This window comes from Notothenia rossii (assembly GCF_949606895.1).
Source record: "Notothenia rossii genome assembly, chromosome: 10".
Classification (NCBI taxonomy): domain Eukaryota; kingdom Metazoa; phylum Chordata; class Actinopteri; order Perciformes; family Nototheniidae; genus Notothenia; species Notothenia rossii.
In genome coordinates this window covers 51564837-51588054 of record NC_136908.1, presented here as the reverse complement: position 1 = coordinate 51588054, position 23218 = coordinate 51564837, and the positions used below count along the sequence as shown (strand labels likewise).

The 23218-nt window shown below is 38.8% G+C and overlaps 2 protein-coding genes across 2 annotated transcripts; both read right to left on the bottom strand.

Moving 5' to 3' along the window:
* Window positions 1-1159: 1159 nt before the first annotated feature.
* LOC307021357 (tetraspanin-9) lies at window positions 1160-5674 on the bottom strand. The gene is made up of 9 exons (XM_079653394.1): window positions 5411-5674; window positions 4286-4327; window positions 3822-3901; window positions 3500-3691; window positions 3306-3380; window positions 3114-3215; window positions 2595-2726; window positions 2321-2404; window positions 1160-1563 (listed from the first exon to the last, which is right to left on the bottom strand). The coding sequence occupies exons 3-9, from the start codon at window positions 3882-3884 to the stop codon at window positions 1492-1494; spliced, it is 720 nt and encodes a 239-aa protein (XP_079509520.1). The 5' UTR covers window positions 3885-3901; window positions 4286-4327; window positions 5411-5674; the 3' UTR covers window positions 1160-1491.
* Window positions 5675-6164: 490 nt separating this feature from the next.
* Window positions 6165-22993, bottom strand: LOC307021354 (endosome/lysosome-associated apoptosis and autophagy regulator family member 2-like). The gene is made up of 22 exons (XM_079653391.1): window positions 22751-22993; window positions 19175-19295; window positions 18904-19093; window positions 18673-18820; window positions 18060-18149; window positions 17866-17971; window positions 17183-17332; window positions 16962-17050; window positions 16012-16192; window positions 15640-15768; window positions 15144-15234; window positions 14831-14933; window positions 14525-14662; window positions 13059-13331; window positions 11937-12110; window positions 10065-10254; window positions 9880-9976; window positions 9374-9475; window positions 8868-8994; window positions 8130-8308; window positions 7381-7543; window positions 6165-6817 (listed from the first exon to the last, which is right to left on the bottom strand). Exons 1-22 carry the CDS (start codon window positions 22850-22852, stop codon window positions 6746-6748), a joined length of 3015 nt encoding a protein of 1004 aa, XP_079509517.1. The 5' UTR covers window positions 22853-22993; the 3' UTR covers window positions 6165-6745.
* Window positions 22994-23218: the final 225 nt, after the last annotated feature.

Here is a 23218-nt window from a genome sequence, read left to right as displayed (position 1 = left end):
CTATCTCTGTTTCATTCATCAGAGTAAAGCCTGACTTCATTCAGTTGCAGGAATGTCATTATCACCTCAGAAACAGGTACAATTATCCAGCAAAGTAATCACACAGCTAATTGATTGGCATGATGTGACCTTTGTTAATGTGTCACCTGACCTGGTGCTCGCCCTGCTTTGATCTGTTTACAATCTTAGAGCTGCTGCATGACCGTCAGGGTGAGAGCTGATACTAGAACAACAGGGTAAAGATAGCAGGAGCAAAGAAAACAGAAGTGATGAATCAGTTATCATATCTGTGAAGAGTGTTCTATTAAAGGTATTCCTACACAATGCTTAGTAGTCTTATCATTAAGACAAACAATACTATCACATTTTATTTCAACCTGCTATACTGTGACTTTTAGTTGACATGCTATATTGTGTTTTTTATGACATTTTTGAAGTGCTATGCAATTACTTTTTTCAGAAATGTTTGACACTATGATAGGAAGTTTTTTTTATCATACTATGATTTTTTTCCAGAAATGTACAACATACTATATTGTATTTTTTTTGTTGACATTTTACTTCACTGGCCTTTTTTCCCCCAAAGATTTGACATACTATACTGGGACTTATTTTTTCTGAAATTCTCGACATACGATACTGTGATGTTTTTGATTGAAATGTATGACATACTATACTATGATGGTTCTTTTCATCATACTATACTATGATGGTTCTTTTCATCATACTATACTATGACTTTTCTTTCTGATATTTTTCGACATACTTCAGAAATTTTTCAGAAATGTTGGTCATACTATAATAAGACTTTTTTTCTATTAATTTGACATATTATATAATATTAAGTATTTTTCTGGAACTTTTGATGTAGGCCTACTATACTATGACATTTCTTTCTGAAAATAATCAACATGCTGAAGAATGTTGCCACACTATACAAGCTTTTTTTTGACATACTATACTATAACATTTTAGTACATTTTTGACACGCTACGGTATAACGTTCTTTTTCAGAATGCTATATTATGAAGTTATTTCGGACATACTCTACTTTGATTTTTTTCTGTTATAATTCAACATAAGCAATCTTTTTTAACATATTATAATGTTCTTTTTTCCTGTAGTTTGACATTTTGCAGGACCAAAGAAAACAAGTAAATTATCAGAAACATCACAAATGTGAAGAGTGCTTTTATTGAACATGTTAGTACACAATACTTGTTTTATCTAAATGTACACACATCATATATTTTTCCACAGGCAGAGTTTAACAACCCCAAAAAATAAATTCTCCCCACTCTTCAACTTTACCTGTGTTCAATTGACCGAGACAAATTGCAAATATTACACATAAAAACATGCATTAAAAGTGTGTTTTTAAAAAGCTACCACATGGAATACTACTTTAATAGACAGAGAGAATGAGAGATTGAAGGCTATAGTGGCGTGACAACTCTTTTATGAAACCATGGTAACAGTCTGGGACGATCATCAGGCTTCATACTTCTTCCCTGCTCGGTGGATCTGCTGGTAGAGTGTCATCGAGAAAGCCATACCAAGGAGCTGGGAAAAGAAAAACATGTTAAAAAGAAGAAAATAAAAAATTGTACAATTCTACTTTTCTATGAGATAGTATGTATTACAAATCTTTGAAATAACTCATACAAAGTTGTGTGATTTTTATGAAAGGATTTTTATACATTTATTACATCATGATGCTTTTTTTCAACATACAATACACTTTAATATGATGTTTCCAACATACTATACTATGACTTCTTTTTGACATACTATACTAGTGACTTTTTATCTGAAATGTTCGCCAGACTATACTATGTTTTTTTCGACAAATGTCAAATGACATTTTTCTAGACATATTTTAAGTTTTGGACATAAGGGACCCTTATCTAACAAATTGCAAATATTACACATAAAAAACATTAAAAAAAAAGTAATATTATACATAGTATGTCGAACATTTCGGGAAAAGTTTTAGTATAGTACATCGGAAAAAACAAACTACTAGGATTTTTTTTCTGATCATTTTGACATACCATACAATGAGGGTTTTTTCGACATACTATATGTTTTTTGGGATATTTCATACGATGATGTTTATTTTAACATACTATACTATAATATACAAATAATTATTTATTCAAAATAGTTTTCTGAAATTTCGACATACTATACTATGGCGTTTTTTCAACATACTAAACCATGACATTTTTTCTGACATTTACTATTCTATGTCTTTTCAATGTTATTACAATACAATAACATATGTGCCGTTTGCAGCCTGCGATAAAGATCTGCTTACCTGTATGACCAACACACACATGGCGATGGTTCCCAGAAGGTGTTTGTTGTCGTCCAGCCACTGCTCCACCTTCTCATAGCAACCCTGAAACCCACATCAACAGTATTTAGGAATAAAAAGACAAATGGCAAATCAGAAAGTTTAAAGCAAACACTGTGTGACTTTTGCTTTTGTTTATATTCAGACAACAATAGGTTTTGACTCTTATAAACTTGTCACAGCACAACTTTATCACAACTTCAAAGACTTCGTAGCCACAGATCAACCCACTGACCCGTGTCCAGAAGGTGTTGGTGGCGTTGCGTCCGCAGCCCGGGTAAACCTGCTGGCAGCAGCGGTCAGGAACCCCGTCATCATGCAGGGCGATGTACCAGTCGTTGTGGTCGTTCACACCGCAACACCGCCACTGTGCACAGGCAGGAGAGAAGGAAACAGGAAGAAAATATACTATATTAATGGCAATTTAATGACATAAACAATTAATAGATAGCAAGTAATATGAATGCAAAAAAAGCCATAGTGTCAACAAAGTACAAATAAGTCATAGTCATGAAAAAGTAAAAGAATGTTCATAGTATAAACAAATATCATAATAGCATATCAAAAACATTTTTTAAAAGTCATAGTATAGTATATCATAAAGTATAATATATAATACTATAAACTTTATAGTATAAAGTATAGTGTTTTTTGATGAACATTTTATTTTTAGTTTACTTAAAAAAGTTATAACTTTAAGATTTGTAATTCCATTACATACAAATGAAAGACATGGAAATGGTTAATAGCATACCTCTCCCTGTATGGTGTTCCATGCATCCCTGAGACCAGCGTTGTTATCAGTGTTGTACAGCACCAGGCCTTCTTTCAGGTCCCGTCTGGCATTCTCACTCACCTGGGCAAACCAAAGGAAAGGTGGTCACACTCGCCCACAGCATGATATGATTGGTTAATAAATACATAATGTTCTTTCATGGAGTCTTACCTGGTCCATATAGACAAAGAACAGGATGAGGAGGATAAGTTCTGCCAAGAGGATGATCAACAGAACGATGAAAAACTGGAGAAAAAAATAAATAAAAGTGTCTTTTAAACTCAACCAGAGAAAGAAAAAGCAGAATGTTGCATTCATATCAATGCAAAAACAGTGATGCCTCATGGGTAGTGTAGTTTACTCACACTCAGAAGAAGACACTTGTTCTCCTTGATGGCCCCAAGGCAACCCAGGAAACCGGTCACCATGATGACGGTGCCAAGTGTGATGATGAGGTTGGCGGCGGAGATCGAGGGGAAGGAGGGTGACAGGGTGGCGAAGCTGCCCTGAGACACCGAGAGCCACACCCCCACCCCCAGCAGCCCACACCCCCCCAGCTGAAACACACAAACACAGGAAACTCACACACTTCCTGTTGATTTATTGATAATGAAACGCTTTGGCTGGCATTCTGATCTGTTTTTGATGTTTAGTCAAAGTTTCTGGCTGTGTGTGTGAAATATTTACCCAGAAGGCTAGGTTGAAGAGGAAGAGCATGTATTTAACGCAGCAGATGCAACCTCGAGCCATGATTGAATCGCCAGGCACTGCAGGGAATAATAGTATATGATAAAAGGGAGAAAACATCTCAAAGATATGTCATGGAAATGTTAAAACAAAGTAGTATTTAATCAAAAACAAAAAAAGAGTCACAATTATGTCATAACAACGTTTTAATCTAGATTGCTTCATTTAAAAGTATACTATACATCACAAAGACTGGCTATGGTTAGGTTTTCTTTCCTCTATTGCAGGTTGTTTAAATTGCCACAAACATCACCACACTACAAACTACCGTATGATGTCACTACAGACATCATACTGTAGTTCACAACCTCAAGTTTCTCGTTAAATCCCACTGACGGTAAACATTTAGTTCTACATGTCATGTCATGCTGAAACCACCCAGAAAATACAAGAGGTAAACTTACCACTTCAACTAGCAGGAGAACAGAGGAGCTCTAGATGTGTACCTGCAACACACCAGAGAACACAAACATTCACACATACTGTTTATTGTGTACAGGCTTTTTTTTAAACGCACTTGCTTTAAATTATGCCAATTTGAGTTTGTTTCTGTAATTAAGAACCAACAATGCTCTCTTTATAGGCCCATCCCACATTAATTACAACCTCTTTTATAGAAACATGCATCTTCCAGTAACATGTACACCAAAAAAAACCACATAGGACTTATGTTAGTTACTTCTATATGAGTCAAAGACGTAACATAGACTTTGTGTAGTAACTGTACACTGAAAATAACAGCTACACGATAAATGTCATTTTTCTTTTATAAAAGTTTTCCAGTGTGAAATGTACATTTAAAGAAAGCTATAAATAGTTAAAAAATGTAAAAAGTAGTATATGTTGGCCAATAATTATTTGCAGTACAGAAAAACCTATCCATTACGTTGGAGATGAATTAGAGATAGAGACAGCTACCCTTTTAGATAGTAAAATAACGACGTATCAGTACAAAATCAAAGTCCAAATTCTTTAAATACTAATTTAAGGGATCCCTTTATCAGAAATGTTTGTTTATGATTATATATATCAGTTGTTGGGCTCCACTAATAGAACATCAATGGCCGATTGTTTTGATAGTAGATTAGTAGTTTACGTTAGAGCTAACAAATACAAATGGAAGTGGAAATCATCGCTTAGGTAGTAGAAAATAATGGACATTTAGCTTTAATAGAAGATATATTTTTTAATAGGTTGCTTGAAGACTTGTAAATGAAACTGCTTTAAATGCTTTTTTTGTTTGTATTATTTATTCATATGCGACAGAGGTATCTTCTATCTCTAGAGGACGTGACGTCAACGGTCTGAACTTCAGTTTGCGGTTTTTGTGAAAGTTTGCTTTAAATCAGGCAAATAAGCACTAAAATCAGTTCTAAACGCACTTATTTTCATATTTCGTGAGAATAAAGCATGTTAGGTTTTGAATACAGAAAACTAAGATATCTCTACTGGAGGTTCAGGCCGTGATTGTTTGGTACTCCATGCGATCAAGAGAAGGAAAAAGAGGGATAGTTGTGGTAGTTTCCTACCGTCTGCTATGAACGCATATCCCCGCTAACGTCTCAGGATTCAGCCGGTAAACACCTCCGCATTCCGGCTTAACTTCAGCTGCTTTCCCCTCACAGCATCCCTCGGTGTGAAAACATAAACCAGACTGCTGTAATGATTGTGAAGTCGGCTTTGAAGTTTATTCGATGGCTGGAGAAAAGGAGGAGGGTAAAATCTTTGGAGAGGGCGGAGCATGGCGGAGGACGGACCCGGGAGAGGAGGCGTGTCTCTGGGTCTGGAGAGAAGGACCAGCCGGGCAAAGACCCCTGGCTGTGTAAAGATGGCTGTTAAAAATAGCTCACATATTTGTTTTAAGTGATATTAATTTGAACATCAAATAGTCACATTCCATTGCTGTCATGTAATTTAAAAAAAGGACATTTGCTCAAGTGAAAATACAAAACTGAGATACTCTATTTTACATCTCAGAGGGAAAAAGTGTTCATCCTAAAGCATTATATTCATTTGACATCTCAAAAAACGTAACAAATTAAGATTAGGAGCTTTTCCTTTGAATAATTGTAATTTATTTTAATAATTTGGACAAAACTCGCTTTGTGTCACTTTGAGTAAATGTGACAATCAATAAATAATATGAGAACATGCAGTAGATTATTCTATAATAATGACCTCCACATAAAAAAACAACAGTAAAATGCTCTTACATAAATGCATGAATAATATCAGTCAAGTGGTGGCCTATAATGGATAACAGTATAACAATCACAACAGCCATTCTTCTGCATAGAGAGTTTTAATTAAGTTAATCGTCCTGATTGCAATTATAAATTATTTAAGTAAATCTTCACATTTCATAAATTGAAACCACCAAAGAAAATGCATCAAAATGACAACGGATTATAAAAGAAATTGCAGATTTGTACTCTTACTATTATAAAAAAGCCTATACCTGTCACACATGAGTTGAACTGTATGAACTTTAAACAGCCACGATCAAATCAGAAAGTCAAATAGGACTTTAATAAAGGTTCATCATTAAAACATTGATATAAATACATGACTCTGAACAGAAAGCAAAATACCAAATTAAATTACAAAAAATACAAAAAAACATTAAAAGCATGTTCTCTTTCAGGTGCCGCCCTTGAGCCTCCATGGGTTTCCTGGGTATTAGAGGAATAAAAGTCGGGTTCTGCCAGCGTCCAGGTGGCAATCATGAGGTCTTTTTTTGTGCCCCCCCCCCTTGCATACAATGTAGGGCGGGTTAAGGAAACATGAGAAGCAGGGGAGTGACGGACACCGTCACTGACCGACTCTTCCTCCATTATTTCACCTCTCTCTCCGTCTGGATCTGCTCATCCCAGGATCCATCGGTCACTGTGGGACGAGTTGAGCTGCACAGACTCACTGCTCTCTCCCCTGTCGTGCTGAAAGACACAGATATTACAGAGTAATATATCTTTATCCTCATAGTCCTTAGAACAATGAAACTGTGTTGGCTCTTTAACAAAAAGTACAGTGAAGAGTAAAGTAGGTACAATTTCAAGTAATACTGTAAATAGAAGCAAATTAAAATGAAAGTAACATATCCGCAAACAAGAAAGAGTGACCTAGACCAAGGATAATGTTTTTTTATAAATCAAAGTTTACACATACATAACAGTACAATTATTCTAACATACAAACAGCAAAGATACATTTTCACGTTTCTAATCAACTTGTTTCAACATTTCATTACAATTAATTGTTATTTGTTTGGGATGTGGAAAAAACATGCATTTTCTTTCTAGTCTGTAGCAAAGAGGCTGAATTACTTTTTGCAATTGGCACGTTTTGTAGTATTATGGCTCGACAAGTAGGATTAAAACTGATTGGGCTATAAAGATTTGGGTTTAGAGGTACAAATATGTGTAGTTGGGTAAGGCATTACAGGAAAAAAGCATGCAGCACACGCTCAGTGAATGTAGTTTATAATCAGTCAGATACACACCTTGTTAGCTATGGCACGGAGTTTCCCCAGCAGGGAGGGCTTCTTGGTGTAGACCACGTCGTCGTCAGGCTCCTCCCCCTCAGCCAGAGCACAGCTGTCTGCAGCTGGCAGCTCACACTCTCTGTTGGCCGACATCACCAGACGAGAGTACTTGTACTCCAGCCTGAACACAGACCACAGGGACTCTGTCATTGGGATTCAACATATTATTTAGCACAGTAAAAAAATCCACTGTTTAGGGGTTTATATGCGGATACTAAAACGTTTTCCCCCTAAAAGATAGCTTACATTTTATCATAGACGGTCATCCTAAAAATCTAAGTGATTCTACCAAATGTTTTTTTTATTAACAAAAAACGTGTTTTGATCAAGATAAATCTGAGGGTTCAAGATCACAAGATGATTAAGGGGATAAAAAGAGGAATAAGTATATTTCTGTTGCACTAAACCTTTAAAATGCATTCAAATGACACAGTCTAAGAAGAATTATAATTCATATGGTTGTCGCAATTTGTGCTAATTAACTATATAGTTAGTCACAAAGTTATTAATAGTTATCTAACTAAAGCAAAAAACAAAGAAGTTGAAGGTAAAGGCAAAGCATTACTCTAGGACTGATAAATAAAATGTATACTTCTTTACTGTCGCTGAGAAACAGCCATGACATCTATTCCTTTAAAAACAAATGAAGGTGATATAATAAGCATGTTGAGATTGCTGGTGGCGTATGATTGGTATTTGCGTCTAACCTTTTGTTTTTCTTCCAGAAATAGCAGGTGAGGGAGACGAGCAGCACGGCCACGAAGGCTCCGCCCCCCACCCCGACCTTCAGCCACAGAGCGATGGCCTCACAGGGAGAGGAGCTGCGGGGGGGCAGCGGCACGCCTTTGGTGCACAGCTTTGGATCGTTCCACACAAACAGAGTTTCCTGGAGAGAGTGGAGGGAGACAGATGGAGAACTTTCTATTTGTTGCTGGCTTCATGAATCAAATGATAGAGCAGACTGATTTCTGATAAAAAGAAAACAAATGTGTCTATTTTTATTTGCTTCTGAAAAGAGTTGGCATGCGAAGCACAAGGGAGGTCTGCCAATGTAAATGTAGCAATGTTTAGTTGTGTTTTTAACTAAGGAAAGTATACAAGTAGTTTAAACTGAATTATAAAGCATTGTTCAGTCAATCTTAGACATAGCAACAAATAAGAAATGTAAGGTGTTGGTTTAAGGGATTATTAAAGTGTTTATATCTAGAATTATATCTTCACATTTAACCTGAATATTCGTCAAATATATTAAGGCTGCTCCAAAATTAATTGTTATACATAATAAATATACCATAGATTGATATTAGTTTGTTAGCAGAGTGACTATTCCTGCTTGTGTATTCATTGCTATTAGTAAGATGTAGATAGTGTAGATAATACAAAATATATAATAAAAATGTGTTTTAGGTCTGGGTCATTTTACAGATAAATAAAGAGTGTGTTACCTGGACCCCCCCCCTGCAGGCCCCCTCTATCCGGTGGTAGTCGTCCTCAGTGCAGAGTGGACAGGCGGAGGCGCTCTCCCACAGGAAGTGAAACGTACATCCATCACAAGTTCCTGCAGGACAGAAGCTGCACAAACACATATTGTACATTTTATTAGGACTGTACTATTCGGAAGAATAAAAACATATTACAATTATTTGTGACTCTCTTTTTTGGAGAGGATCTGAAGCCAACAAATATATTTCATTAAGTCTGTAGAATACGATTTGTTGGCCGGGACATCTATGGAGCACTACAATCTTAATTCAGAACTTTATTTACACATGTTTTAACTTTATTTATACATTGTTTTTAATATATTTTACGTCATGTACTTGTTCTGCCAGAAACTTTTCCAGAAACCTTTCCAGAAACCTTTCCAGAAACCTTTCCAGTCCCTTGATTTTCAGGAGCACTAACACATTTTTGATCCACAGTAAGCAGTCATCCCCTACATTTACCATACCTGGGCACAGAGAGCTCTCCTCGGTCAGACTTCTCAGGTTTACAGCGAACGGTGATGACTGAACTGCGACCCTGATCACATGAAGCAGTTACTTGTGTTGACCTGAAAGAAAAAAGGGCACAGTTAGAAACATAAGAAACAACAAACACTCACTCTGCATTTGTCTGTCACACTCATTGGTGTAATGTAAAAAAAGTCAATTCAATCAAGAACCTTACTATATGAAGCTATATGCAAATAAATACAAATTTGCTCCACCTTTATCAGCTGGGAGGAACACAGTAATGCATCAATAGTAACTTAATATACTGTATATTATTCTGAAATGGGCCATAAAGCATAACAAATCATTTAAGTACTTTATATCTAATGCCAATGCTTTTTACTTAGTACAGATTGTAAATGCGGCACTTTGACTTGTAACAGAGTATTTTTACATTTGACTATTGCTTCTTTTACTTAAGCAAGAGATCCAAGTTCTTCTTCCACCACTCCTCAAACTGTACCTGTAGAAGAAGTTGATATCTGGAACATCCTTTGAGTTTTCCGTAAAAAGTTCAGGTTGAGCTTTCACACCATCCAGAATAGAGTCCACTGTTGCTCCTAGGAAAAATCATGATAAATATATAAATGGAATATTAAACATTTAGTGATAACAGATCCACATACTGCCATCTAACAAGCATGGTACCGATGAAATTGTCTGCAAGGCTGATGGACTGGGAGGAAATGGCCATCCTGAAGCCCCGCCCATCTGCTGGGATGATGGTTGATTGACAGATGAAGCTGTCCACTGAGTTAACAAACTGCGCCGGATCACTCTGGTCATCTTTGGTGGACACATCGGTGACGTTATCTGTGCAGACTGCCACTCTCTTCCCCTGGAGCAGCGAGCAGATAGCAACAAATATGTCAGTTGCTATGGTTACGCTTTAACTGCATTTAAAATAAATGCTATCAAACAGGAGTGACAGGCCTACATGGAAAAGACTATTTGATTTCTAAAAGAAAGTAATGCTGACAAAAATATAAATAAATCCAGACTTACTCAAACTGACTTAATAATATAACTAAAATACATTAAAATGTACTGCTTTAATTTAAGACAGCTAACCATGAGGGAGAATAAGTTCAACGTCTCAAAAAGATCTGGGGCCTCATTTATAACGCTGTGCGTAGGATTCACGTGGGAAGGTTGCTTACGTACTAGAAATAAAAAAAATAGGTACAGAAATGTTCCAACATTTTCCGATTCACCAAACATTGCGTACCGGTGAGGAAAGTGCGTACGGCACTTCCTACGCCGGTTTCCCTTTATAAATCACAATCGACTCGAAATGCGGTGCAGCTTTTGCGGGCTTCACGTAACGCCCATATTTGCCTATAAATAGTCAAAGAAACGCCCTTTCATTCATTCACTTTGACTGACTTTATGAAGAAGATCGCAGGAAATGACGACAGAACAGCTAAAAAAGACATCTCACACCGTGTCAGATTTTGGTTATTTTGGGGAGGTCGAGATAAATCATATTGTTTGGTGGATGCAGTTTGAACCAGAGTAGCAGCATGGAGGTCGGATCGTCACCAAAATAAATGAATAAGTGGTCCGAAAAAGGTTTATGACAAAAAGAATACACATAGCCTTCCTCAGGCAGTGTGTTTGTACCGGGGACAGGAGACCCCCCTTGATGAGAAACTGTAAGAAATGATCGGGGAATCCCTCCGGAGTGGAGTCATGACGACTGGATCTGAATTATGTCTTCGTATTTGGTGGTTTGTGCCCCAGCTGTCGATCAGCTGTGCGCGGCGTCTCCACTGCAGCAACTCTCCACCAGTTAAAGGAAATACAACTAATATGTTGTGTTATATTAGCTGTACAATTTACCACATGGTGTTCTTAGTTTCCATACCTCCTGTATTTTATGAGCGACTTATCAAGTCTTAGCAAACGGCATGAAACACGATTAAACATGGTAGTATATAAAACCATGCTCGTATCTACAACCTATAGAAATGCAAAACGGCGTCAGTTTAGACGTAATTCTGTCCTCCTGCTTACCGCATCATTTATGAGAAAACATTTCATAACATTAACACAACATATTCGAGGTGGTTTTAAATAACATATCCGTATTTATTTATTTCTCCAAGTTATGTTTTTGTGTGCACTGAGGAGTCGCAAACAGGCGTTTGTTTAACCATTTTAAGATTGGCTTTGATCAATGTTTGAAAAATTAATTCTTCTATGATAAATGAGGTAACATTTTATTTATGGTATTATTTCCACATATTTCTCTCCATTCTTCCTTCTGCCAACGGTGTCGCAGTTTCTCGTCTCTCCCGTTTTTGTGCTTAGTGCGCACGCATGGGTTAGAGTTTGCGTGTAGGACCGCACGTTTTAACGTCAAGTTAGTATTTTATAAAATCGCAAACATTGGGTAGAAACTGGCGTACGCCATTTTTTGAGCGTATATCCCTTTATAAATGAGGCCCCTGATCTGAAGGATAGTTTTAGTATAAAGAATGTGAGGATTTAAATATATTTTGAGTATGTGTGAAGTACCTCGTGGCCACACAGGCTGATGTTGAACAGGTGCAGGTACTTTGTGCCTTTAGAGGTGAAACTGGGGCCGATGGTCACCGAGGCAACGTCGCTTAGGGGGCTGAGGTCAAAGGTCAGCGTACGGTTGTTCTCTCTGTGGGAGAAGGAGCAGTCGCTGTAGCAACGAGAGTGTTCCTGAAAGGATAGGAAATACATATTAACAAATTAAAGTACTGTATAGACGACTATACTATGGGTTCAGTTCATGATAATCAATAAATGGAAAAATGATATAAACAAAATAAATTAAATAATATGGAGTTTGTTAAAGGTGGGGTAGGTAATTTTGGAGAAACCAGCTCGAGTGCACTAGAATTTGAAAATACACAACCGGAAAAAATCTGCCACTTCCTTACAGAGCCCCTCCTCCAACACACACGAACGCGCACATGACCAATGAGGGCACGAGATAAGTTTGTGCACAGATGGAAGGCTGACAGGCAGGTAGGCCATCCAGTTATTTTAGCTGGGCCGGCTCAAATGATTGGTCGTGCTTTTTACAGTACTAAGGCTTCCACAGATGATATTTTTTTATGGATTTGTTGTCAAAGCACTTCAGATATTCATTGCTATCGGGATGTTAAGAGCATTCCATGGAATATAACAAAAAGTGTATGTCGAGCCGGTTTCTCAAACTTACCTACCCCACCTTTAAATATTGATTTGCTTATCATATTCCTTAAACAACAATGTTGAGATTTCCCTTCATTACATTTTATTCAAATGCAATTATCTGTAAATAAAATGTTCAATATAAATTATCCAACTAAAATGTTTCTATTTTATGTTCAGAATTACAGCGAGAACTCCAAAGAGTTTATATAGAAATTATATCATAGAATCAATTCAAATAATTGCTAATATATATTGGTCTTGTTAGCCTTTTGTTGGTCAAATGTTTGACCAAAATGTGTCTGTGCGCAAAGTCAGATTTGTTAACATAATGCTTAGATCAGTTGTTGCTGATTTGAAGAAATAAAACTATATTTTAGACTTGTTTGTAGGACAGCTGCTTGCTAAAACAAGCTGCTTAAAAACTGAATTTTGTATCACAAACACAAAGAGTAGGAAAAATCTCTTTACCTTGTCGCTAATACTTCCAGGCCCACAGGCGACACACGCGTCCTGGCCGTAGGTGTGGCGTCCGGCAAGGTGTGTGTTCTGCGGACACTCCTGGCAGCGGTTGGTGGTTAGGTCGATGTAGAAGCCAGCAGGGCAGGGAACGCAGGAGGAGCCGGCCCGCTGAGAGTTCTGAGGAACCAGAGCGCAGGCCCGACACGCCGACGCCACGCCGTCCAGGACGTTCGTCACACTGATGGAGTACACCTTCACCATGTCACTGACATACTGACGCACCTACACACACAAACCACAAGGATAGAAAAATATGTTGAGATGCAAATCTGTGACTGCTTTAAGCAAATAATGGTAATATTTTATAAAGATAATCAAGACTATCTGAACCAAGGAGGTCGTTTTTTCTACTATGGCTTAAAAACACTAATATTTCTAGATTAGCTGAAAACAAAACTCCCTATTCTAGATCTTTATTACTGAGAATGACAAGCACAGGCATTGTATTAAAGGTCCCATGTCATGGCCATTTCCACTGATCATAATTCCATTGTTGAGGTCTACTAGAATAGATTTATATTGTGCAATTTTCCAAACTCACATTGGTTTCTCATACAGCATCTCTGTAAACTACGTGTATTCACTAAATTTCACTCTCTGCCTTTAACGGCTCGTTGTAGCTCCAATAGCTCCAGCCCCCACCCTCCCTGTGAGCACAGTGTGCTCTGATTGGTCGGGACGTTGTGAATCGCGCTGAGCTCCATGGAGGTGTGATTTCCTTGTTTAGCGATACACAGCGAAACACAGCCAAACTCATCCTGAGCACACACAAAGTCACAGCCGAAGTAAAAACAATAAATGTGGCTTGATATTGAGTAAGAAAAAGGTTTATAGGTTGATAAACGCTGTGAGAATGGGTCTGCAGAGAGAATTTCGCCGCGATCCCAACTGTCTGTTATCAGCCTGCAGCCAGGGAGGAGAAATCAGCAGAGCTGCCTGCACTGAGTGTGTGTGTGAGGAAGTCCGTGGATTGGTCATTTTGGACCAATCCACGGGGGCTTAACGTAACGGCTCCGCGGACGTAACGTAACGGAACCACGGATTGGCCCATTTGGTTCCGGGTACCACATGACCGTATCGCGTCATAGTTCTGGGCACGGCTACTAGCCATTCCTACGACACAGTACCCAGGAAGTAAACAATGGACAATAACGTATCTCCAACGAGGCGTTTTGGGGAGGTATTTTCTGTGTTAGAGTTTTACTCGCTACAGGGTGTACTTTGAGGGTTTTGACCGTTTACATGCATAAAAACCTTCATAACACACAAGGGGACGGGTAATAACCGGAAAAGCATGACATGGGACCATTAAAGGGATAAAGGCACTCTGAGTGTGTGTGTGAGTGAGTGAGTGAGTGAGTGAGTGAGTGAGTGAGTGAGTGAGTGAGTGAGTGTGTGTGTGTGTGTTCACTCACATCACGAGCATGGTTGGTCCTCTGGAAGGCCCATGTAAATGCGACAGAGGCATTCCTGGTCATGCTGTGTGAGTACGCCTGTTTCCCTTTACTGCCTTCCCATGACTCCACCACTGTGGTGCTCTTCCTATTCACATCCTGCAGGGGGCAGCACAGTGAAATGGGAAAATAAGGGTTGTAAAAGTGAGCAACAATATGTAGAACACTGTAATAGACTGAGAGGAATGTCACTATTCTGCTTGCTGGTAAAATGTGTCATCTAATTACTACCGTGTGCACTAAAACGTACAGATAAAAAACACCCACCATCATGAAGTAGAGCTCACAGTCACCAGAGCACAGGGTCTCAAACACAAAGGTTATCCGTCCAAACTCACTGCCCGTCATCCCTGCGAGAGAGGCTGGGACCCTGCCACCAGAGACACAAACACAGGCAGAGATTTAAAAAGTATAGCCAAAGCGTCTTGCCACTTATTTTAGTCAGAAGCAATCAGGCTGCACAATCAAAGCTCAATCCACCACAAACAAATCAACAACCTGCACCATATGTACCTACTTTGCATTATCTTATCTACTTTCTGAGGTGCCCAAATGTAAATAGAAAAGCACAAATTCTCACTTGAAGCCAGGCACGTGCAGGCTGAGGATGAGGTAGTCATTATCTGAGCTGCCTGCTCCGCTACGAATGTGGTCCCCTGCAACCTCCCATCCTGAGGAACAACAGACATGATGCACACATTCAACTTCACTCAATCTGGATAACAGATCTGTGCACATATATCAGAATCAGAAATCTTTCATTTGTGCCCAAGCAGGGAAATGTATAGAGTAGACGAAGCAAAGCATACGTCATGAATAGAAAAAAGCATTGTAAAAGTAGGTGAAATGTATCAAATGAATGAAGTAGAAGTCAGTAACAACAGTATTAAATAGCAAAGGGTTTATATATTGCACAGAGGAAACAAGTGTGTGTATGTGAATAGTGATTTCAGATGGACACAAAAACCTAGTTTATAAAGCTTTAGGAAAACAATCTGGCCATTTAAGTATTTGGAGCTTTCTATTCTTTAATATAAAGTTAGAGAGTCCTTCAAGCTTGACTTTGTTGTGTTTACCATTCATGTCATCACATTTGGAGTTTCCGACGTTGAAACAGGAAGTCTTCATGTTGGAGGGCAGCACGTTCCACCATTTATACTCGTAACCCAACACCGCCTCTGTACCTGCAGGGCACTTGGTACACACTGGAACACAAACACAGACAGATACACACACAAAGAAGCTTTATTTAGCAATGACAATGGTATTTTCCTCCTTTTCAAAAAATTATGTTTGCACAAGAACCATCTATTCAATAGTGGATAATCCAGCTGGGTTGTGTTTAGATGTTTGGTTTTCTTTCACTAGATAAATGCAGAGTAAAAAGCTTGAATTGTATGAATACAGCAGCATCAGTAACCTCAGAGGCCAGGTGTGGGCATGTTTACCGTAGGTGCCATCTGAGTGGGTTCCAGCTGGGCAGGGCAAACAGGTGGAGTCGTTGCTGTTGTAGTAGCCGGGGTTGCAGGGGGGGCAGGGCTCTCTCTGCGCCGTGGCAGGCAGCTCCAACGCCCCCGTCACGTTCTCCACACAGATCTTTGGCTCCACCCACCGATACAACACCTGCGTCTGTAAAACACAACACCGCAGAGGTCAGGGGATTTATAATTCTTCAAAAAATGATTAGATAAAGTAGCAGTACCTGGAACAATACAGACACATTTGTCTTAAATGGAGGACAGATAGATTGTGTTTCTTTTCCGTTTTTTGATTGTCATCTCTCTAACTCAGCGCTTTCAGAGGGGTGAATCTAAACAAGCCAAGGTCTTGGACGAGAGCCGACGAAGTTGACTTTGGATCAGATGACATGCAAAGCGTCCACTAAGCTTTTCATCATTTCCTCTCTCATCACACAGTGTGACTTCTCTGGTTTCTGACACACCCTGAGAGAGCTGACTAAACGTCTTCTGGTTTTATAATAAATGTGAGCAATGCAGTCAAAACAGATAACATGGGCCTTAAGTAAATTGACATAAGTATAAATGCACACAGCATAACTCAATATATAATCTTTTTGTGTAAACATCAGACCAAAAATAAACAATGACATGTTGATCACCTTTTACATAAAACACCTATCATGGGTGTTTGTTATTGTTTGTAAGTATCTTTTGTAAAGTCTAAAAACCTTTACATTTTCTTGTTGTAATTAGATTAATTTGCTTTATTTCAGCTTATTAACTCAATCATCCAACAACCTAATTGTCAAGCAATCTTTGAAAATGTTAAATTGTTTATGCACCTTTAATTCAAACCCTATACAAAGAGGGTGTGTCTGTCCTTGTGTAGCAAAAAGGTGAGGATGTGTGTGTGAGTGTGTCGTGTGGATGCTGCTGACCTTTCCTTCGCTGTCGCAGGCCGTGTGGATCTGGAAATAATCCTTCCCTGAGCACGGCGGCCTCACCTTACACTCAGCCCACCCCTCATCTGAGAGAGGAGAGGGAGACGGTGATGATCCAGTACACAGTGATGCAGAGAAAAACATGCACAGACAGAATATGATATTTGGTCAATCGGATGTTCTAGTCTTTTTCTAGCAAAAGTCAAATGTGTACATACGTGAGTAGTGGTGCTCAGGGCAGGTGGTGCAGGAGGAGACCCCCTTAATGGAGAAGGTGTTGCTGGGACAAGGCTCACAGGATGAGGAGCCGGGGGCCGGGCTGAACCACCCGGGCCGGCACGGGAAACACTCAGATGTGTAGGCAACACCTGGAATTATTCATTTATAATTGTATATCCAAGAAAGAAGATTCTGAATTCATCTCAAACTTTTCCATCCACTGTTTATATTACATATTATTGCTAATGTCTAAGCCAATTTTTGTGAAAAGCTTAAATTGTATTAGTGTTGACCTCTGAGGTGCATGGAAGATAAAAGACTACAATTCCCACAGCGCCACCTTATCAGGAGCACAGCTATGGGCAACCTGTATAAAAGACAGCAACGAGACACAGTTTTCATCCATATAATTAATCAATTAACGCTATCATTCTGCCTCTATTGTTTGGATTTACGGCCTACTTTTTTTGTTGAATGTGTGGAAACTATTTGATTTGATTTTGATCAACCACATGAGCTGCATGACATCAAGCCACCCTCACAAAACGGACCAGTCAACTGTGACTATAACATGCTGGAAATGTTTGTTTTCAAAGGCATCTATAGTAGCTTATAGTAAATCAAAAAGGAAGCTACAACTGTTAAATTGATGAATGCCTAATGTTGTGAGTGTTTGCTTTACCTTCTATTTGGATGTTCTTGAGTAGCACAGGTTTCACCATCTTTCCTCCCACCAGGATGACGGTGGTTCTCCAATAGAGGATGTTAGTACCGGTCTTTAGACTCACCTTAAAACAAAAAGACATACACATGAGGAAGCCACACCAAAACCAAAATACTTTCCCTATACTAACAGAAGCAGAATCAGATACTCACTGTGTGTGTTTCCCATTCCCCATTGTTGGTGGCTTTAATCCACTTCTGGTCATCAGTCTGGGCCATTTCCTGACACTGCTCATTCTGGACCTGAACACAAGTTGATATGGCGGGTATTATCCAGTAAGATAGTCTTCCGGGAAAAAGCTGCTGTTCTTAATTATCTCGCATGAAACCTCCACCACACATTCATTTCATATAACTGTAAACCAGGGTATATGTGGATTGCTTGAAAACAATCAGTGGAAAAAAGCTGCAAGAAGTGGATTTGATGAGCTGATATGTAATTTGAAATGTTTAAAAACTGACAGAACCATTAAAGTTTAATCGCACTTTTAGCACATAAATACCCACTATCTAAAGTGTGACATTTAAAAGACAAATAAATGATTAGATTGATACTACTCTTTAACTATTTATGAATTATCGGAAAACTTGGCCTTGGCAGGTTTATAAAAGCAGATCTAGGTAGATTTGACTAATAGATCTTATCTATTCAGGAAAATCATAGATAATTTCAGTGGAATCTAAGCCATAATAAAACCTATTTAGGCAAGCCATTTATCTTATATCACTATGTATTATATTAAAGAAGGCATTTAGAAGTGCTTACATAGAACTCAAAGAAGATGTTGCTGTCGGGGTACTGGTAGGTGAAGGAGACGGAGCCCAGTTTCTCCAGATGGACGGCGTAAACCAGAGACACTGTGCACTCATCGCGGTTTGACTCTAGATACACACCCTGTGGCGTCCATGATGAGCTGCAGCAAGGAGAAAAAACATGTCATTCCTGAACTCTGATTGAACCTGTGAGAAAAGTAGTGTTAGTGAGTGTCTGGGTCACCTGTTACAGGCCTGAATGTCCTCTCCATTTGGCCCAGGGTCTAAGAAGCTGGCCATGTTGGTGAAGCCTGCAGGGATGGCGTCCCATTGGTCAAAACGGAGACCACTGCCCAGAGAATAAGAGCCGGCCAGACACGGCGTGCACTGCTGCGTGCTCATCTCTAAAAACTTCCCAGCCGGACAGGAGAAAGCTGTGAGACAGGAAAAGGGGTCATATTGACATGTACACACAGATATGAACATAAACATCCAGAAACACACACAGTACTTACAGCAGTCTGTTCCCCTGGTTGGGGGGGGGAGGTCTGAGCAGGAGTTTGGAGTGACGGGGATGGAGACCCTCCATCGTGACCCTGTGCTGTCACACTCTGTGTACTGGTAGTTGTATTCTGTCTGCAAAACACACACAGAAACACAACAAGATCAATACACCATCCAATGGATCACTGTGGTGCTCAGCAACTAATTCATGGAATAGCAACACATTTTTTCAGAAGTTCTGATTGATTTTGGTAATCCTCTGTCCCCCCAACCATGAGGTTTTGAGTGAAATATCTCAACATCTTATAAAAGGATGTCAATGAAATTAGAAACAGATATTCATGTTCCTCTCAGGATGAATTCTGATCACTTTGGTGATCCCTTGAATTTTGCTCTTGCAACACAGTCAGGTACAATAGTCAAATACTTTGGTTGATGACTATATACCTGCATCAGCCTCAACGCTAATTTGTGTTATAAAGCAGGAAACTTCAAGACAAGTGCATCTTCAACAAGAGTAAAGTAGATGATGAAGCAGGGTATGCTTGTGTTTTTAAATCAGGAAGCTTGATTTTGACATTTGGTCGAAATTTTTTGTTAACCTTTTGGTTGTTCTAAGCTAAGATAACATAAGATAGGACTTTATTTATCCCGATGGGAAATTGTTGTGCCAGAGTTACAAAGACACAACAAACACAGCAGCATAATAAAAAAAGTTAAAATTATAATAATAAAACTGTACACTAACAGTGCAGTTAAAAGCGAAAATTAAACAACTACAAGCTTTAACCTTTAGTCACCTCTGGCCCAAAAAATAATGTCCTGTGTGCGGTCATATGCCAATTTCTAATTCTGTGTTTTACAATTGTTAGCAGACCAAACTTAGATAGTGAACATGGGAAACATAACTTGTGCTAAATATGATCATGGTAGTGGGGACATTGTGAGAATGTTATCATGCTGATGTTAGCTGAGGTTTTAGCTCAAATCACCAATAAGGGTGTATGTGCAGCCGAACTGTAGACTCCTTTTATTAAACCAGGACACATACACGCAAAAATCATTATTTATTTTCTACACCCTTATTTCCGTTTATCCCACCCTGACTAGTGCACTACAGCCACAGACGAAGCAAAGCCCTCAAAGTGCTTCATCTCGATTCACATACAGTTCTGGACGCAACATAACTTTTTTTTACGAGTATGAAGCTGATTTCATATGAAAACAAAAGCCGGGTTAAAAGTTGATGGCTGGCCCTAATCACCAAGGGCAATCAACCTAATGTAAAACGAATGGTCCATTAAGGGCACGCTTCTTTCCAAGGACGGCTGCTTGTGTCATTATCATGCTCCTCTTCGAATGATTGCACATTCATTAAGAGGAACATTTTGTCCAAGGCAATTTATAATGAAATAGAAACAAGCTAAACATGACAATGAGTGTGTTCAATACAAAAGCTGAGTATTCATTTTTATTATCCATTAACCTCATACATTACAAGTTATTGACTTGTTGTTCTAATGTTTCGTTTTTTAAATAACCTCATAATATAACATTTTAAAAATAAATATTGTTCCCACACTTTTACATTTATTGCTTTTTTATTTGATATGCCATATTGATTATATTATGGGCTAAACAATGGTTAACTGGTATATAAAATAACAAACAGCTTTGTATTTCACAAATATTATGTTAAGGTGTGCTAAGGAAATTCTATCAGGATTTGGACTTCTTTTATCTTTACACTAAATGTGAAGCTACAGCCGGCAGCTAGTTAGCTTAGCATAAAGACTGGAAACTAGCTGGCCTATACAAACAAATTAAACGATGACTTTCATTCAATTGATTTTCTCAACAGGTTCCATGTAACCTAACACAAGTTATTATTGCTATTTAAAGTCATATTTACAGGCATATTTGTATTTAGACTTTTAGTATCTTTTGGCTGTAAAAAAAGAAGTAGTACAGTGAGCATATTTAATATTGATATTCAATGTCACCCGCTTTCCTCTCGTTCTGAAGTAACCTTTGAATATCTAACTGTCAAAAGACTTTAAATCAGTTTTATGCTTTATGCAATTTCTACAGAATTAAGGCAATACATCCCGTAAGTAGGGCTTGGGTTGTCCTTTTTTTTTTTATTCGAGTTCTCTTGAGTCCAAAGCCTCTCTCGGCAGATATCCATCTCCTCCCCCGACCCTGCTGCTGCACTGGGCAGACAGAGGACCACCGGAGAACAGGAGCTGGCTGCAGCAGGGCACTGACATTCAGCAGCTAATTAAACAGGAACAAACACAGAAACGACCTGTGGCGTGTGACGGGGGGGGGGGGGGGGGGGGGGAGAAACTAATCAGAGATGGTTTGCAGATGCAGGCGGGTGTGTGCAGTAAAGATAAGCTTCAGCTCTCTGCAAAAACTAAAATGGCTTTCATTCCGAACCCCCCCATCCCCCAACACACACCAGCATGCAATCTGTGTACAAACTGTGAGAGGAAGAGCACCTCATTAACATGAACTAAAGAAACATCACCTCAGATTAACCTGCAGAACAAACAACAGCGCTTGGGGGGAAAGGTGAGTCTGATAAAAATTGTGCTAATGTGTTGCGCTGGTCTCCAGGGTGACTCACGCTAGTTGTCATGGAGACTGATGAGAAAAAGCGAGAGGAGGGACATTGGATACAATTCAACGCCATGCATTCTCTGAGTCAGGAGATTATCTAGACTGGAGGTTTTAGGATTTGTGTATACACAACAGGAAAGATGAACACTAATCTTTTTGGCTTCCAATAGGCTACTGATATTTTGTATTATTGAATCAGGGCGAAAGAGTGCCTGAACATAATTTTGGATAAATTATAGACTTAAACTAGGAAAAATAAACCACATGTCTCTTGACACTGTAAATATTACTTCACTTTCATCTAATACCATCCAAAAACGAATAATAATAATAATAATAATAATAATAATAATAATAATAACAACTGTTAAAGGTGTGTTAGCTGCTCTTATCATTAATGTAATTTATATTATTCTGAAATATTATATAAAAAAACATTCTAATTAGCACTTTTAGTTTTGTATTTTCTTTTGAATGCAATACTTTTACCTGTGACAGAGCAGGCTATGTCTTATAACATTATTATTTTTACATGAACAAAAAATGGATATGGGAAAAAAAGCCCCCGGTTCTCTCTCCTCCTCAGCGGGCAGACCTGGCCGCTGCTAGCCATGGAGCGTCTGTATGGTCAACACATGAACCACATTTTAAGCCGATCATTGTGTTGGGGGACCGTGTGGTCTCGCATAGCTCAAAAAAACAATTGAGCCAATATATTAAGCTGGCTAATGACTTGTTTTCCTTTTAATTGTGCATTATGAGAAGCCATAATGTGGTTGTTTATTTCTGCTTGCATGGCCATTTTATTGACTGGATCATCCATTAAAATATATTTGCAATTTTCTAGATGAGAACACGAATTTAAAAAAGACTGAAGCTACTTTGGCTTGTTAGGAAGCTACACATTTGTGTTTAGAACAAGTAGCATTAAATGATATGGAGACAATAATAAAGGCACCCACCCTGTCGCACGGCCGCAGCTCGGCGGACGCAGATGAAGTGTGCGCGGTGATGATGAGCACCAGGCAGCCGGGGAGCCAGGAGGCCCACACCTGCTCCCGCATCCTCAGCTCGGGTCACAAACAGCCGGCTGTCCGCGGCCTGGAGCCTCAAACATGAAACAGGCCGAGCAGTGAGGATCTGTGAGGCGGTGTGTCTCTCATTGATGCCTGCCTGTCTATTACTTATCCCCCACCATCAAGACAGACAGTGAAAAAATAATACTTCCATTTCCGGTTATCAAATTAAAACTCCAGTAGGCCTATCCCTAGAATAAAGAAGGAAAAAAATTGAACTAAAAGATTGATACGTTTTATTTGTGTACACTTTAAATAACATAACTGTATTGTTTTTATGCAGGCTTTTGAAATTGTGTAAATTAATGTTTATGTGGATGATTCCAGGTAAGAACTCATCTTGGGCCCTGATTA

What these genes read in the sequence shown, in the direction of transcription:
- LOC307021357 (XM_079653394.1), bottom strand. Translation starts at nt 3,884, where the DNA reads ATGGCTCGAGGTTGCATCTGCTGCGTTAAATACATGCTCTTCCTCTTC. An exon ending in ACAAGTGTCTTCTTCTGAGT is followed by an intron (nt 3,381 to 3,499) that starts GTGAGTAAACTA and finishes TTTTTTCTCCAG; the next exon opens with TTTTTCATCGTTCTGTTGAT. An exon ending in TGTGTGTGTTGGTCATACAG is followed by an intron (nt 1,564 to 2,320) that starts GTAAGCAGATCT and finishes TTCTTTTCCCAG; the next exon opens with CTCCTTGGTATGGCTTTCTC.
- LOC307021354 (XM_079653391.1), bottom strand. Translation starts at nt 22,852, where the DNA reads ATGCGGGAGCAGGTGTGGGCCTCCTGGCTCCCCGGCTGCCTGGTGCTC. An exon ending in AGCTGCGGCCGTGCGACAGG is followed by an intron (nt 19,296 to 22,750) that starts GTGGGTGCCTTT and finishes TGTGTTTTGCAG; the next exon opens with ACAGAATACAACTACCAGTA. An exon ending in CTGGAAGTATTAGCGACAAG is followed by an intron (nt 12,111 to 13,058) that starts GTAAAGAGATTT and finishes CTATCCTTTCAG; the next exon opens with GAACACTCTCGTTGCTACAG.